Source organism: Herpailurus yagouaroundi, unplaced genomic scaffold (genome assembly GCF_014898765.1).
Source record: "Herpailurus yagouaroundi ecotype Mexico unplaced genomic scaffold, PumYag 160, whole genome shotgun sequence".
Taxonomy (NCBI): domain Eukaryota; kingdom Metazoa; phylum Chordata; class Mammalia; order Carnivora; family Felidae; genus Herpailurus; species Herpailurus yagouaroundi.
In genome coordinates this window covers 13849563-13867671 of record NW_024412401.1, presented here as the reverse complement: position 1 = coordinate 13867671, position 18109 = coordinate 13849563, and the positions used below count along the sequence as shown (strand labels likewise).

General features: G+C 41.0%; 1 protein-coding gene across 3 annotated transcripts in view; it reads right to left on the bottom strand.

Moving 5' to 3' along the window:
• Positions 1-18109, bottom strand: part of TEK (TEK receptor tyrosine kinase) — a 109212-nt gene that overhangs the window by 23700 nt on the left and 67403 nt on the right. For 2 of the 3 annotated variants that reach the window (XM_040481410.1, XM_040481411.1), the window contains exons 8-12: positions 16647-16798; positions 14894-15038; positions 9043-9204; positions 7147-7281; positions 2365-2652 (exon numbers count right to left, since the gene is read on the bottom strand). In XM_040481410.1, the coding sequence (XP_040337344.1) occupies positions 2365-2652; positions 7147-7281; positions 9043-9204; positions 14894-15038; positions 16647-16798 (882 nt within the window). The remainder of the gene's footprint in view (positions 1-2364; positions 2653-7146; positions 7282-9042; positions 9205-14893; positions 15039-16646; positions 16799-18109) is intronic. The other variant, XM_040481412.1, reaches the window with a different exon arrangement.

The window sequence follows — 18109 nt, the reverse complement described above, 5'->3', positions numbered from 1 at the left end:
AGGCCAAATTTAATTCATTCCACCCCTTACACTTGGACCAGATGAAATTGCTAAGCTGTGACTACTCAAAGTATGGCATTGTGACCATTAGCTCCCTAAATTTTAAAGACCCAAATATACAAAACAACTAGAACTACTAGAAAAAATACAGAGAATATGTTCATGACCTTGGGATAGAGAATAATTCTGAAACAAAAGTACAAACCATAAAGGCAAATATTGAAAGGTCTCATTACTTCAAAATTTAAAGTATCTGTGGAGAAGTCAACACAGACAAGGTGAAAATAAAGAAATTATGAGAATAGTATTTGCAATGTGTGTAATAAGAATAAGTATCCAAATTATATAAACAGCTTTTTACAAATCAGTAAGAAGAGGCAACCAATAGAAAATGGGCAAAGTGTATCAACAAATACATCAAAAAAAGGAGGAAATCCAAATGCCCATGAAAAGATGCTCAACATCGCTAGTTACCCAGAAAAAGAAAATTGAAATTAACAGTGGGGTACCATTTTTTACCTTTGAGATTATGAAAAATAAAAAGGTCTTCAACATCAAGTGTTATAGAGAAAGGATATATATACAGGACTGGATGTGGGGAAGATGGTGCTTTCACATATTCCTGGACATCATCCACTTGGAATGCCACTTCAGAGAAAAATAGTCTCAGTTCTACTTCTGGACATACTCCCTAGAAAAGCTCTCATACCTATGCACCTGGAGACATGTATAAAGGATGATCATTGCATTTTTCTTTGGGATAGTTAAAAAAAAAAAGGAAGGAAGGAAGTTAGGAAGGAAGTTGGGAAGGAAGAAAACAGATAACCAAAATGCCCACCTCAAAGGGAATGGATAAATAAGACGACACAGTCATAACAAAGAATATTATGCAGAAGTTAAAAAGGGATATGTCAGATCTAAACAAAGGAACATGGATAAGATGAAATCATGTTTATTCCAAAGAGCAAGGTGAAGAGTGATTTGTATGCATATGTGCACTTATGGATGAAATTAACATACTGAGTTGATTCAACCTTGAATGGAAAGATACACAGCAAACTTCTAATTGGGTTGTCTCTGGGGAGCAGAGAATAGAATGAGAGTAGGGATGATGCTCCAAGGGGCTTGTGATCTGTCTGTATGGTGTTATTACTTCCATAAATCAACAAAAAGGCTGAAAGTAACTATGACAAAATATTAACAGTTGTTAATTCTGGGTGGTAGGAATGTAAGTGTTTGAAGTACTATTCTCTGTACTATGTTGTAACTTTAAATTTCACAGAATTTTTTACAAACTGATGAAGAATCCTGAACACTGACAAAACAGTTGACTTCACATGTCACTCACAGAAGACAGTGGCTGGAGAAACAGAGCCAGTGTCTACACCTGATACTGAAAAAGTGAGGACACAGCTGAAGAGAGCCTCAGACATCGGGTATTGGCAAGGGACCACAAGATCCCTTGTGGTAGTTGGTGTGGCCAAGAAATATTTAATCTTTCCAAGGACTCCAAAACACACAGATATAGTTCTAATGCAATGAATCAAAAGAGAACTCTTTGCCTAATGATGAAAAACTTTCAATACTACCAGGAAACCCAAGAAGTCCCAACTAATTTTAAATGACCAATCTGAAATACAGAAAATCCTGGGCTGCAGAATATTTTGAAAGAAAAGCGATTTTATCACTCTCAAATATACTTTGGAACCCTAAGAATTATCTATTATGAATATTTTTCAAGTCAAGTATTTGGCTTGTAAGATTAGGAAAGACCTAAGTAACCAGCATTTATGTGTCTAAAGAAATAGGACAATCCTAGCTTGTTTGTTTGTTTGTTTGTTTGTTTGTTTTCTAGAGAGAGACAGAGCAAAGCTGGGGAGGATCAGAAAAAGAGACAGAGGATCTGGAGCAGGCTCTGTGCTGACAGCAGATAGCCCAATGTGAGGGTTGAACTCATGAACTGAGAAATCATGACCTGAGCCAAAGTCAGTTACTTAACTGACTGAGCCACCCAGGTGCCCCAAGAAAGAGGACAATCCTGAAAACTGTCCTGTAACAAATTAAACCCTAGAAAAGCTTATTCATGTTATTAACTTACTTAATACATAACTCCATACCAAGGAAAGGTAAATTTTAGCACAGTCCTGCCTGAATTATTGCAAATCCAAAAACATGGAGATTTCTTATGCATTATAGGTTATTCAAATGATTTGGTACGCTGGGGCAGGGTATTAATTAGCCTCCATTCACAATTAACTGCCTTTTACGATTTCCAGCAAACAGTCTTGACTTGATGGTAGCTAAGTCCAAGTAGCGTTAGCCAAATGTCATTCAGGCAAGATTGGGGCCACATGAGTTACTTACTGTCACTAAGGGTCCAAGCGATGAGATCTTCACTCCATTCCCCCTGGGCCTTGGTGTTGACTCTGGCTCGGACTATGTACTGCTCCCTGGGGTGTAAATTGTTAAGTAGCACTGAAGTCAAGTTGCCTGGGACTTTGATATTCTGCTGGTCACTATTCATTTGCACAGACCTCCTCTCCACTTCAACATAAAAGTCATCTTCTGAGGTTGGAAATATTGGTTGCCAGGTCAAATTTAGAGTAGTCTGACTTTTTGGTAGGAGAATAAGACCTCTTGGAGGAGGGAGACCTGGGAGAAACCAGAAAGGTTATGATTTTTTTTAAAGATTTTATTTTCAAGTAAGCTCTATATCCAACATGGGGTTCAAACTTAAAACCCCAAGATCAACAGTCACATGCTCTATGGACTGAACCAGCCAGGTGCCCCTAGACCATGATTTTTACATAGGGTGAAGCACAAACAGCCCCAAAGGGCAGCTTTACATAACAACCTTGGCTTCTAGAATAATATACAACTTCACAAGCCATCAAAGAAACATAAGCTAGCAACAATGCAAGACTTTTTTTCTATCAAAACTGCAAATCTTTGTAACAATTCTAATTTGTAGTTTGAATACTTATAATACAGGAAGACCTTTAGAGAACAACTTGGCAATATTTTCCAATAGCCCTAGAAATGACTGTATGCTTTGGCCCTATAACCTAACCATACCAGGGATTTATATTGAAGAAATAATTCAAAGAAAGGGAAAAACCTATGTACATTAAGATGTTCATAATAGCATTATTTAAATAGCATTATTTAAATAGCATTATTTAAATAGATAATAGTATTATCTAAATACTCAAAATAGGAAAATGCTTTAATAAATTATGATATAGCCATCCAATGGATTAAAATAGATCATGGGGAAAAGTATGGGAGGCCAATAAAATATTTATAATACTTGAGAAAAAACTCTGCAACATGGTAAAAGTCATGTCTACAAATGGTGAAGGACAGGGAGGAAAGTGATAAAAATTTTAAATGTGGAGGGGCGCCTGGGTGGCTCAGTAGGCTGAGAGTCTAAGTTCAGCTCAGGTCAGGATCTCACGGCTCGTGAGCTTGAGCCTTACGTCGGCCTCTGTGCTGACAGATGGTAGCTAAGTTGGAGCCTGGAGCCTGTTTCAAATTCTGTGTCTTCCTCTCTCTCTGCCCCTCCCTCCCTCTCTCTCTCTCTCTCTCAAAAATAAACAAACATTAAAACAATTTTTTTTAATTAAAACAGATTTCCCAAGATTGTGGGATAGTAGGTAACTATTCAGTGTTTCTGTCATGCTTTTGAGCAACATATTTTAAAGCAATTTTAGGGTTACTTCTCCTTAGCAAGAATTTCAAACATTATAATAGCTGTGGCGGCAGGGCCTGGAGCAGCCCTGCTCTGATCACATCAAAGTATCAGCTACAACCACATGCTGCCCCTGCCAAGACCCTGGGCTACCAGACAGGTACCTGAATGGAAACAATATGCGTTCTGAAATGAATCAGATAATGCTTTGTGGCTTGGGAAAATTCGTAAGTTCTCCAAGTTTACATGTAACACAGGATGAAAAAAGCAATCTTGCAGACTCAGGAGGAGTAAACAGGATAATGGATGTGAAAATGCTTGGAAGGTGTCAGGGACTCTATTAATATAACCTACTTTCCTTCCTTCCTTCCTTCCTTCCTTCCTTCCTTCCTTCCTTCCTTCCTTTCTTCCTTTCTTCTTTCCTTCCTTCCTCCCTCCCTCCCTTCCTCCCTTCCTTTCTTTCTTCCTTCCTCCCTCTCTTCCTGTCTTGTGTCAATGGACACAGAAGGAATCTGTGTATTTTCAGTTAATAATAGTAAATTGATTTTTAAATTCCAGATATTAAGTGTTTGCAAAACACAGAATAGGGATCCTCTAACTTGTGATTTCTCAGTGGGGACATTATTGCCCCTAAGGGGGCAAAAACTGGTTCCTGGGATATGAGAACATTTTATACATTACAATGGCTTAGACATTTTGTCTTAAGGACACAGATATCTAAAAAGGGGGCAATAATTGAAGAAGGAGGAGGGGGAGGGGGAAGGAAAGGGAGAGAAGGTTGAGAAACACTGTTCTAACTCTTCTTGGTGAGAAGAAGGGTCTATTTACATACATCAGGACAGTGACTCCCACCAGCCAGTCTGACTGCTGTTACACTAGGGAGAACCAGCAGTCAGGTCCCACAATTTACTTGGCATTATGCTAAGGCAATAGTTACTCTCTATAGCCTTTGCAAATTAAATCATTATTATAACTATTGAACATGAATACATTTATTACTCTACATAGTTATTATTCCCTATAACCTTTACAAACTCAAAGAGGTGATGTCAACGCCTTTGGCTCATCTCTGAGGTTTAAGGTCCATGAAGCCACCCAGAGGGGCTAGGCAAGCTTGTAATGACAAAGCAGAACAGAGGGTTGATGTCTTGGAGCATACATCTAAACCTTCTAAGCCTACGCCTGGTACAGGGGAGTAACTGGGACCAACTTCCCTTTGCCTTTCCTTCGGGAACATGACTCACCCTTCACCCCTCCCTACCTGCCCTGTATGTGCCATGTGTTCAGAGTGGGATCTCTTCCCTCCTCTCCTGGCCTTCTGGCCTTCCCCATTTAGTCAACACACTTATAAATAGTGCAACTGCCAGATAAATTAAAAACCAAACATCAGCAAGATTCAAATGATGGGAAAAGAAGAACCATCAAGAATTCCCTCCCCACCTACCCTTGAGAACTCCTTTGAAATATTCCAAGAGACTTCTAAATACATCCTGGCTGGAACATGTTCTGAGCACTGAAGACAGTCCAGTGTGGGTCTGTGAAGTGTTTTATGATCTGTTCCATAAATACTTTCCATCTGAGTCAGATTATGTATGACCTTCCCCTTTGATTCATCAGTACTGGCAGAGAGAGAATTAACTACCATTTGCCTTCGAGCAGCAACCTGACCACAGCCAGAAGCCCCTTTGATGTCTTTATCTTCTACTTTATATAGTTTCTGGTATGATTTTTGGTATTTGCTATCTGCTGAGTTCCCAGGAAACCGTTCCTCATTTGCACAATGCTTCTACAAGCACCAGAGTTGCTTTGGAGTTTCCCTTTGGTTTTCTAAGGGTGGCGCTAGTGAGGTGAAACTGGTAGGGTGAGTGAAGTTGGGCAGTCTCTGTTAAGGGAAGCACCACCCCTGCAGGAGACTTAGATGTTCTTTCGTGTTTCACACTCATTAATCCAGATCCTTCTGGACTAAAAATAGGAAAACTGACCAAGTGGGATAAAGAAATGGTGTCTTTGGGCTCCTAGCTAAAATAATAATAATAACAACAACAACAACAACAACAACAACAACAACAACCAAAGAAGTAAAAGGATGTTAAGTCTGAAGATCAACTTAGTAACCACTCAATAAAATGGGGAAGATGATTCTTACCCTTTAAGGTAATATAAATTAAATATATGTGAACTACAAACTATAAAGCGCTAACCAGGAGACAGCAACAAATGCTTATACCCAAGGACCACTAGAAAGGCAAACTTTACAAGGGATCACTCCCCTGTTTCTGACAGGGGTACCTGGGTAGCAGAAAGATGGAGCCTAGGTTAGCATCAAGGAAACTTCACAGATTCAAAGGATTCTCAATTGACACAATAGAAGGCCAATAGATACTAACATTGATCAACCAAAAAAATATCACTATATTACTCAGAATGTATGGACCGAGGATATGCAAAATCCAGTACAACTCGCCAAATTTTAGAGCTGCAAAATCTTGAGCCTGACTCCCACCCCAAACCTACTGAATTGGAAACTCTGAATTGGAAACTCTGGAGGTGGGTTGGGGGGAGGGGGGGGCTCAGATACCTGCTTTAACAGGCTCTCCAGGTAATTCTTATGGACACTAATGTTTGAGAACCACTGAGGTATATATAATAAGAAATAGCTTGGGCACCTGGGTGGCTCAGGTGTTAAGCATCTGGCTTCCGCTCAGGTCATGATCTCACCTTTGGTGAGTTCAAATCTCATATCAGGTGAGCTCAAGTCCCACTTTGGGTAAATACGAGCCCTGCTTGGGGTGAGTTCCACTTCTTTTTCTCTCTCTGTCTCTGCCCTTCACTCACACTGTCTTTCTCAAAAAAAAAAAAAAAAAAAAAAAAAGGAAGTAGCTTAAGGAGGTGAAACCGACTGCCTATAGGGAGGAGCACTCGGAGGTGGGGAGGTGACACAGGGGTCTGATCTTTAGATAACAGCCTTTCATTCTATTTGACGTTTCAACTACGGGCATGAATTAGTTTGAAACATTAGAAATTAGTTTTAAAAATAAGTCAACTAGGATTTCTGAAGTATACATGTGGCAAGAGTCTGGCCTAGGCCCTGAAGATGGAAACAGGAAGCTGTTGGTGAAACTCAGGAACCGAGCAGTTGCTGCTAAGTAAATCCCAACTCCTAAGGGATGTCCCTGCCTTCCTGAAGGCTCATCTGCTTCCTCCTCTGTCCCGGACTGCTGCAGACACCCTCCCCCAGGGAGATAGACCAGGAGTGCAGCCCAAATAAAAGAACGATTTGGCTCCAAGCTGTCAACCTTCCTGTCACTTTCCCACCCATTCAAAAGCAAACTCCTTCCCCCTGCACCCCCACCCATCCACTCGCCCACCACCACCCTTCCTGGTCTTCCTTCCTCTTTCCCCTTCCTCCCCGCTCCCACCCAGCGCAGGAATAAATGCCGTTTGCTTCCACTGACCGATAGAAGCAGTGGTGAAGCGTCTCACGGGTCCCGGATGCCCTTCCCCGCCCTCTCCACGCCGGACCAGCTGCACGCAGAGCTCGTATTCTGTGCGAGGTTCCAAATAGTTGAGTGTAACAATCTCATTTGTCACTGAGAAGAGGGAAAGTCCAGGAAACTTAAGTTGGCATTCTCATACCTTGCTTAAATCGGAATGTTGTTATTGTGATGTGAACTAGTGTTTGGTTCTCAGAAATAATGTGTAAGTGAAACAGGCAAGCCATTCCTAACATAAGGGAAAAAAGGCTTTTTAAAGGAAGTTTCCAGGTGACGATGTATACATTTCATGTAGGTCTCTGAGCCAGTTAATCACTTCCACATTTGTCTTTTCATTTGTAGAGTAAAACCACACAAATCTTCAACTATATGAAATAACAATTAGATTTAAGGGAGGGAAAATCCCAATTACGATAATATAAAATAATTTAATTGCCACTGTTTTTAAATACATAGTGATTACAGTCAGGCTCTCAACAGAAGAGATTCTTTGGGAGTTTGTTTACAAAGACCGGATAACAGATTTGTAATAGTTACACTACTTGCACAGGAAGGGCTCTGAAGTACTTGAAAACAGAGCCCATAAACAAATAGTTTATGCATGTTTAGCTATTAGCTTTAGCCAGCCTCTGTCCTCCATAGCTATTGCAAACTATTGCCTTATTGTAGGATAAACTCCCAGTTGGTAAGAAAAAAGAATTGGGCTGTGTATAAGAGTTCTTAGAACACTTTGTGAATGTCCACTTGTAGAAAGTGATGACTGACTAGTACCACCGTATTGAAAAAAAAAAAAAAGCTGATTTTTAATAAGACCTAGCCATTGATATCGTAAACAGCAACATAGCAAATCAGCCTTATGTCACTGGGATTCTGAATTTCGGCTGAGTCTAGAATAGAATGAAGCGCTCAGTAACAATGCCATGACTTAATTTAACATAGGTCAGCTAGCATTAAGCTCAAACCTCCTTTTGTTCTCCTTCTTGAAACTTCGTCACTTACCTACAGAGAGTATGTGGAGGGCCCTTTTTAGGAACTGACAGGCATAATGATACTAAAGGATGCCTGTTGTGGACAAGTGTGGTAATGAGAGCTCTAACAAGTTGGTGCTACCATAGCCAATTGACAATGTTCAGCTTTAAAGAAAAAAACAACCTGTGATTTCCACATCAGGGAACAAAAAGAACTGCAATTGGTGTTTCAAAATAAATGTAACTGTTTCCGTGAACTGTTGACATTTTATCCCATTTTGGGATTTTTTTTCCTTCAGGGAGTTGGGGGAGGGGCAACTCTTTGCCCACATACCGCACCCCCAACCCCAGTTTAGTCTGCCACAGCCCAAACTTTTCAGGTCCAAATTCCTTTCAAAATCTCTGTGTGTTGGGAGCCTGCAGGACAGGGCAAGTCTCAAAAGAGAAAAAGAATGAACAACTCAACACATCAGCAACAATTACCCCTCAGATTTTATAGTCTCTCTGCCTTTCCAGCAGGCCCTGGCCTTGCCTAGTACCGTATTCATGGCATAAGCATGTGTATCTTCCACCATGACCCAGCCAGATAGAGTAGCTAAACAGAGGATTGATGAGCCAGAGAAGTGTGGGAAAGACATACTGATATAAATAGTAACGCTGGACACAGCCTGGTTCTGTGTCCTGCAGGATACCACAATTTCCAGAAAGTTAGCCCAAGAACTCAGGACCCACGCACTCTGTCCTGAATACTCTCAAGTGGAACCCTCTGCTAGAGCCACTACCCAGGGGCAGAGGAATGGGAGTGGGAGAGAGGATTTCTGTATTTGAGGAATTTTTTTTTCTACCCCTGCCACTTCTTTAGCTGGAGTCTTTCCTGTTCACACCTTACCTTGAATATGCCGCCAAGCCTCATAATGATTAACAGGTTTGTATAGGAGCTTCTTGGATTTGATTGGTCCATCCCCAAAGTAAGGCTCAGAGCTGATGTTGATGACAGCAAAATTATGTCCAGTGTCAATCACGTTTGGGGCATTCAGGGGCTTTGGAAGAACTAAAGAAAATTTCAACAATCAGATTAGTCCTGAACACTTTGGAGCTTGATTATCATTTTTTGGTGGAGGTAGAGGAAGAGTGCCCTTACATTTCCAACAAAACCCTCTTGAGGCAGGTGCAATAGGGAAACACTGGGTGACTGCAGGAGGAACAAAAGACAGGGAACTGAGTCTGACACCTGACGGAATGTGACATCTGAGTAACCCCTGTGATAGCTCTGTGGTTTCTCACGGCCATAAGAATCCTATTGTTGCTCAGGCTCAAGGCACACGTGTACACGGACCCAGTTAGCCTCCAAATTGCCAAGAATGACTCCTGCATTGGGGGCACTAGAGTACTCCTAGTACCTCTTGACTGTGGAGAAGCCACAAGAGAAAAATCAGACTGCGCCTGCATATAGTAGCTGACATGGAGAATGCGTAATAATATGCAGAGTTTTTAGAAGTCCCCGCCTATTCCCACAACCCTACAAGAACATACCATCCCCTAGTTATGACTACCCATAAAAAAGCAGAACCCTACCTCCACCCAAGCGACTCAGATCCTGTATCTGACTGTACCTGCACCCCACCCATCCCCTTTCAGTGTGTACTTGTGCTTTGCAATAAAGCGTCTTCTGCTCCACTTTGACTCCTTCTTGAATTCTTTATCACAATGAAATCAAGAACCTGGCACTAGGCTGGTGGTTGAGGTCTCAAGGCCGGAGAACTCTCCCGCATTTGCCATATCACCCGTAGAGTTCTCTGTTCAGATTCAATGCATTTGCCAGTGGTGTGGTCTCCTGGCTTTCCTCTTGCCCCTCCAAACCATTAGCCACAAAGTACTCCTTCAAGTATGCTCACTTCCCTGCTCAAGACCTAACTATGGATCCCCATCATGTCTAGAGTAAAATCTAAGATTCATACCATGACCTGCCAGGCCTTGCACAATTGAGCCCCTGCCTCCTCTTGCCCTCACCCAGTACCCTCCAGTGCCATTGACCTTTCAGTTCATCCAACTGACAGTGTACCAAGCTCCCTTCTGTCTCAGGTTCTTTGTACATGTTGTTCTGCCAGCAGTGCTCCAGACCTCCCACTACTCTCTGGTACCTCTTAACTCATCATTCAGCAATTAGCTCTGATGTGACTTCTTCACAGGGGCCATCCCCAAACCCCAGTTAGGCTTGTGTGTCATACACCTTCACACAACTTACACTTTTCCTTTGTTGCAATTTTCAGAATTTATTATTCTTAGAGATTTTGTGTGATCATTTGACATTGGTCTTCCCTATTAGACTATGCATGGTCTCTCTCTCTCTCTCTCTCTCTCTCTCTCTCTCTCTCTCTCTAGCTTAGAGCAATGCAAATTTATTCTTATAGTTCTGGAGGTCAGAAGTCAGACACGGGTCTCACTGGACTAGGATCAAGGTGTTAGCATGGCAGTAAGGGAGCTCTAGGGGAGACTCTGTTTCCTTGTTCTTTCCAACTTCTAGAAACCACCTACATTCCTTGACTCGTGGCTCCTTCCTCCATCTTCAAAGACAACAATATCATGTCTCCTCAACTCTTTTTTCCATTGTGATATCTCTGACTATAACTAAGAAAAATTCTCTGCTTTTAAGGACTCATGTGATTACAGTAGGTCCACCCAGACCATCCAGAATAATCTCCCCATCTCAAAGACCAAATATTCTTAATGGGGTGAAATAGCAACCCCAAGGTGGTTAAAATTGGTTCTTGCATGATTGGAAAAGCCTCAGATAATACAATGGTTTGTGGCCCTCGAAAGAGCCATAACATAACATAACGAAAGAGTTCATAAACAGATATGCAGTACATTCATGATACTAACATTTTATGGTGTTGGGAGGAGAGTTTGGGAATAAATTTCTAAAGGGGCTCCTTAGTGAGGTGATAATGATAAAAAGGTTGTAGAACACTGCACTGGACTCTAAACCCCGAAAGGACAAAGACCATGGAGGTTTACCAGGTGCTGTGTAATGTTTGTCAATTGAATTTCTAGTGAGTTCTGTAGCTCCACTAACCTATCCTTCTTAAAAATGCACACCTGTTTTTTTCCTCCCCAAGAATGTATGCTATGTATGTAGAATCTTTCAGATTCTGCCAGTGTTTTTAGTTAGGGCAGTTTCTGAGAAGAGGGCACTGCTGTGAGTAAATTCATTCATTAAGTCATGCTTCCCTTGTATGATCAAATAAGACCACCTGTTTGCTTAAACCATCAAATGCTTATTTTATTATAGCTATTAATACCAATATCTTATAAAAGGGATACTTTTACAAGCATGAAACAAACTGCCCCAAAGCTTCCTCTACGTAATTTATCATTTTATTTTTTGTCTTTTAATAATTTTTATTGAGGAACGCCTGGGTAGCTCAGTCAGTTAAGCATTTGACTTCGGCTCAGGACATCTCACAGTCCATGAGTTAGAGCCCCGCATTGGGCTCTGTGCTGACAGCTCGGAGCCTGGAGCCTGCTTCAGATTCTGTGTCTCCCTCTCTCTGACCCTCCCCCACTCATGCTCTGTCTCTCTCTGTCTCAAAAATAACCATTAAACAAATTTAATAATTTTTATTGAGATATGCATAATGTAAAGTGCAAAAATCTTAAGTGTGTTTAGCTCAAGGGACTTTACCTGGGTACACACCCACGTAACCATGACCCAGACTGAAACACAGTACATTTCCAGCGCCTCCTCGCCCCCCGAAAGGGAACTCTTGTGCCCCCGCCCTGTCAATAGGGAATTATTTTCCTGGCTTCTGTCATTATCAATTAGGTTTGTCTGTTTTTTAACTTTATATAAATGGAATCATAAAGCATATATTTTTGTTGCTCAATATTAGGTCTATGTATTATTGCAGGAATTAATTTTTTTGCTATTTAATATTGCATTGTAGGATGTTATGAGCTGAATTGTGTTCCCCCAAACACAATTATTATGTGTATGCATATGTGTATGCATATCTGTTATGTACTTAAACAGATCCTACATTGAATTCTTAACCCCTAGTACCTTGGAATATATTTGAAGATAGGGTCTTTAAAGAGGTCATTAAGTTAAAATGGCATCATTAGGTCTGTTCCTAATCCAATATAACCGTTGTCCTCTTTAGAAGATTAAATCAGGACACACACAAATGGAAGACCATATGAAAAATACAGGGAAAAGAGAGCCATTCATAAGCCAAGGAGTGAGGCCTTAGGAGAAAAATCAGCTCTGCTGAAACCTTAATCACTCACCTGGCCTCCAGCACTTGAGAAAACAAATTTCCATTGTTTAAGCCACCTAGTCCGCGGAACTTTGTACGGCAACCCTAGCAAACCGTTGTATATGAATATACTACAATTTATGTATCCTTTATGATGTTGATGGATGTTTGCGTTCATTTCAATTTGGGGCTATTATGAATAAAACTGCTCTGAACATTATTGAAGATGCCTTTTTGAACATACACCCTCATTTCTTTTGAGCATGTATCTAGGAGAACTGCCAGGTCATAGGTATGTGAATGATTAGTACATATTTTCAGTTTTCCAAAGTGGTTGTACCAACTTGTATTCTGGTAGCAAAAAGCCTTGCATCTTTTTTTTTTTTTTTTAATGTATAAACTATGATTAAAGACACTGATTAAATAACCTAATGGCTATTTCCATTTTATGGATATCAGTAATTATGAAATGAAGAGGCATCGGTAACCTAGTAAAACAGATGTTTCTATGCACTGATGCTGTGTGCTGTGACTTCCACCAAAAAATAAAAATGAGAACTACTGACTCTTCTGAATCTTAGCAACATGGTTTATTTTTGACTTATTTATTTTCCATGGGCAGCAAACATTCCAACAAGCTTAAAAATAAGGTAATTTGTCTTGTCTGCATATCATTTCCTTCCTTTCAAGAACACGCAAGATATAAGAAATTATTTTGATCGTGTGAATGTTCTACTGAATAAAACAGATCAGGGCTTTTTTCCAGTAACCCAAAAAATATTAAAGATTCTTTGGCAGTTTACACAGATCCTCAGGGTACAGAATCCAAATGTATAAGGCTGTATTCAGGCTAATGTTGTTATTGGTCTTTCAAAAAAAGATTAGGTTCTGGGCATTTACATTTATTTCATTTATGGGAATTAGCTCTGGGCTAGCCCAAAGATTCCTAATCAAGTAGCAAAATGGGTCAAATACAAGTCAACGTTGGTTATCTTGCTTATTAATCTTTAACACAACAGACTCAGAAAATAAAATGGTCTAGAAAAGATGGTGGAGTATTTGGAGTCAGGAGACCCAGGTTCAAAACTCAGATTTACTTCTTAAGAGATATGCCACCTTACACAAGTTAACTAACCCCTCTGAATTTGTTTTCTGACTGGTGAAGTGGTCATAACAACATCTATCACCCACAGTTCTTATAAAAATTAAATAAGATGAGGTATGTGAGGCACTTAGCTTGGTGCCTTTTGTTTCTACAACACATATCAGAGAGCTGCTTGCTGTTTTTGTCTAAATGAGTTCATAAGAAACTGACAAATTTAGGGACGCCTGGATGGCCCAGGTATTTAAGCATCCGACTTTGGCTCAGGTCATGGTCTCGCAGTTTGTGAGTTCGAGCCCTGTGTCGGGCTCTGTGCTGACAGCTCAGAGCCTGGATCCTGTTTCAGATTCTGTGTCTCTCTCTCTCTGACCCTCCCCCACTCATGCTCTGTCTCTCTCTCTGTCAAAAATAAATCAACATTTAAAAAAAATTTTTTAATAAAAAATAAACATTAAAAAAAAATACTGGGGCACCTGGGTGGCTCAGTCAGATAAGCATCCGACTTCGTCTCAGGTCATGATCTCGTAGTTTGTGAGTTCGAGCCCTGCATCGGGCTCTGTGCTGACAGCTTGGAGCCTGGAGCCTGCTTCAGATTCTGTGTCTCCCTCTCCCTCTGCCCCTCCCCCACTCATGCTCTGTCTCTCTTTCTCAAAAATGAATAAACGGTTTTAAAACACGTTTTAATAAAATGAAGCTGACATTTAAAATTCCTTGTGGTATCCATGTATACCAGCCAAGCTAACTTGGATTTACCTCCACGTTGCTTCTTCCGCTCAAGCCAAGAATGTACATACACCCACTTAGATTAATTTGAATTTTGAAATACTAATTCAGAGCAGGAAGAATACTCACAATGCTGAATATGTGAAAGAAAATCATTCATGTTCATTATATAGCATAGTCTGGATTTCATAATAAATGAGTAAGCCTCAAAGTATTTGCCAAATTATCCTGTGCAATAGTGAATAGAATGAAGTCAAACTTTTCATGAAATATTAACACTATAAGACATGTTGTTCCAGACACAACTCCAAGCGTTTTTACATATTTAACAAATTTTCACAGTAACCCTGAGAGATAGATAAACTAAGCTTTATTTTCAAATAAAGATAGGCTCACAGAGGTTAAATTCAATTGCTCAGGGCTATAGACAGGTGTCTGGCTACTAGGGACAAAAATTAAACCCAGGGCTGTGTGACTCCACAGGTCATATACTTAATTCCTCCCTTCCATTTTCATGCATATAAAAAGTTGTTAAGATTTCCTATCCTGGAAAATATCCTAACGTCATCTTAGTGCTCAGATAACATTTCTATCTTGGAGCAGCACCGAATGATACATAAAGGATACAAGCTCTACTTCTATAAAATGGAGCTTACCTTTAACAGAAATGTTGAAAGGCTTTTCCACCATCCCAGCCACTGTGTTCACACTGCAGACCCAGACCCCTGAGTCAGGGGGGAGGACCCGGTGGATGGTGAATGTGGCCACTGACAGGTGACCCGTATGGTTGAAGTCTTTTGGCTGGAAGGGATGAATACAAATAAAAGCTTCTAGGGAGGCAAAACACACGAAAGGTCCATAACACTGACCCCACCTCATTGTTTGATAAGAAGTTTTCTAGGAGAGATTAAGAAACCAAATGCAATGCTAGTATAATCATTGGCTTATTTCCAAAGCTATTGTAGTAGCCCTGAAAGTTTATATTGGATAGATGCCCTCTCAGATCCTGCTGTTGTGTTTGTATGTTTGGGAGTGTGGGCTAAACACTTACAAGCTAGGAATCTAATTATTTTAAACAGCTTCTGGTAACATTTGTTCCTTCCCGGTTTAATACAGAGATGGCTGGTGAGAGGACAAAATGGCTTCCTAAAATGATTGAGGAGCTGTCAAGTGTGGTGTTGTGGGAAAAATCAGGGCTCTGAGGACAAATGAACCTCAAGTCACATCCCTGCTCTGTCACTTTTCACCAATTTCTTAATTTCAACTTCACCCAGCCAATTTCCACTTCTACAAGAAGGGAACAGGTAATGCTTAGCAACATGTTGTATACAGTATGGTTGACCCTCACTAGATGGTAGCTCTTACTTCCAATAACTCGTGAAAAGGCCAACAAGATTTGAAGAAGCTGTCAGTTTGTTTCACTACCTAATGAATTCTTTGAGTGGAATCAAGAACATCTGATGTGTCGACACCAGTAATGGCACATTTTCTACCTATCCTGCCCTCAACAGGTCACTCACATCTACCCTATTGTCAAGGTGATGTTCAATCATCTTTGAGAGAAAAAAAGGTAACTACTTCAAAATCTTTAGATAAGAAAATACATCAACTTTCTGATCACTTGTGACACAGAGAAATTTGGGGAAGTCCTGTCTGTGCTGCATTTGGGATTGTTGGGAGAAAAGAGGCAAACATATTGGAGAAGTTGTTTAGTCCTTTCCAGCAGAGAAGAACTGCTATGACAGCACACTAACCAGAGCTGAGCGCCAGCAAGGGCAGAGTGAAGTAGTAGGAGGGCCAAGGAATGTCCTCAGATCCAAGGGATTCCATGGATCATGGTTTCTGAACAGGAAACGTGGGAGCAGATTCATCTACAGTCAAAAGGACTGTGCTAAACTCCCCTCTTTTACACGCTGCTAATTTTTGCTCCCAAAAGCATTGTCGAAGTAGACCAGTCATCAAAGCACCATTTCCTGATAGCACTGGGGGGTAACACACGAATCTCCTGCTGATTCATGGGGCCACACCTACCTTGCCACACACTTTGGTGGCCACAAGACCACCTCATTCTTCCTGATAGGAGAAGTTAGAACATGGGGATAGTTCAGGGGGCCGAGCCTTGCACAGGCTGACACATACTTCTCAACACACACAGTTGGAAAGTTCTGCAGGATGAGTGCCAGCCTTGGTGGATAGACTGTGGTGGTCTATTTCCAACCTTGCACCGTAGCTCTGGCCAGGCTGTGTTGAATCTGCTCTACCTCCCCAGAGACATGGCATTTTGTCAAAGCTAACAGTACACTGGCTTAGGAGGACACAAGCCCTGTGTGGAATCTAGCCTTTAGTGAAGGGATTACTGCATAGAAAGCATCTAGTGGTGTCAGGAGACAGGTTAAGAATGACTCTTACATGGAGCACCGTTCCATCCGGCTTCACGAGAGTCATTTCTTCATTAGCAGGCAGTGGCCAGCCAGACGCCTTGCAGATGGGATTAAATTTACCACTGTTTACTTCTATGTGATCCGGCAAATCCTCTATCTTTGGGACCATCCTTGGCATGCCTGCATGAAGAAAACAACATTGTGGCATCTAATCTTTAACACAGCAGCAAGAGTAATACAAGCAGCTACCATTTAGCAAGTTACACCCCAGGTAAGAACTCCGCAAATGTTATATCATTTTATCATCACATAATACACTTTTAGGGGGTATGCTCTTGTACTCCCCATTTTACAGATGAGGAGACTGAGGCTCTGAGTCCAGAATCAAGCTCAGATCTATATGAATCCAGAGTCCACACTCTGCCATAATGCCCTGCTCTCCTCCATGGATCTGGGATGGACAGTCTCTATATTAAAATGATTATCATGGCCACATCCCCCTGGCCTTACTTTTCAGCTCCTTTTACTTTTTAAGAAAATGTTAACAAAAACAAAAGCAAAGAAAAAAAACCCAAAACTAGGTTCTCATTGACTCAACCAATGACCCCACCTATTTGCTGATCCTCCATTCTTATATACAAGACATGTCTCATTGATTGGGAATCTCCAAGTAGCAGGCGATTAAAAACATTCACATTTACATGCCCGAAGTAGACTATAACTGCCCCAGACTGGTTTCTAGGCAACAACCAATCAAAAGTGTTGCTGCCAATACTGAAAGAAAAGGTCTCTGGTAGTAACAACAAGGGTATCACGACTCCTTGCCGAATACCTATGTAGTAGAATGGATAATCCTGAAATAGAACAATTTTATTCTCAATCGTAAGGTATTTGAGAACCTCAGACCCTTCGTAAGTAAACGTGAAATGAGGCAGAAAGCAGTCCATCACATAATGAGGAATGTGGATGATGTAAGTGCCCCCAGAGCGGCAGTGACTTACATGCTGTTTTATGGAGGGGCAGGGGGAGGCCACAGTAAACACAATATTGATATTTTATATTGATATCTTGTTTCTCGGGCCCAGATTATGATGAGGAAAGGGTATGGAGCAGGAGGGAAAGAAGTCTAATAACGGCAGAGGTAATTACTTGATATATCTGTAGACTTGAAGGGATTATGATTAGAATCTACCAGATTTTGGGGGCACCTGTGTGGCTCAGTCAGTTAAATGGCTGACTTCGGCTCAGGTCATGATCTCACGGTGTGTGGGTTCGAGCCCTGCATCGAGCTCTGTGCTGACAGCTCAGAGCGTGGAGCCTGCTTCAGATTCTGTGTCTCCCTCTCTCTCTGCCCCTCCCCCACGCTCACGCGCTCTCTGTCTTTGTCTCTCTCTCTCTCTCAAAAAATAAATATTAAAAAAAAATTTAAAAAGAAAGAATCTACCAGATTTTTCAGCATCAGATGGTACTTGAGTAGGAATTTTAAAAAGT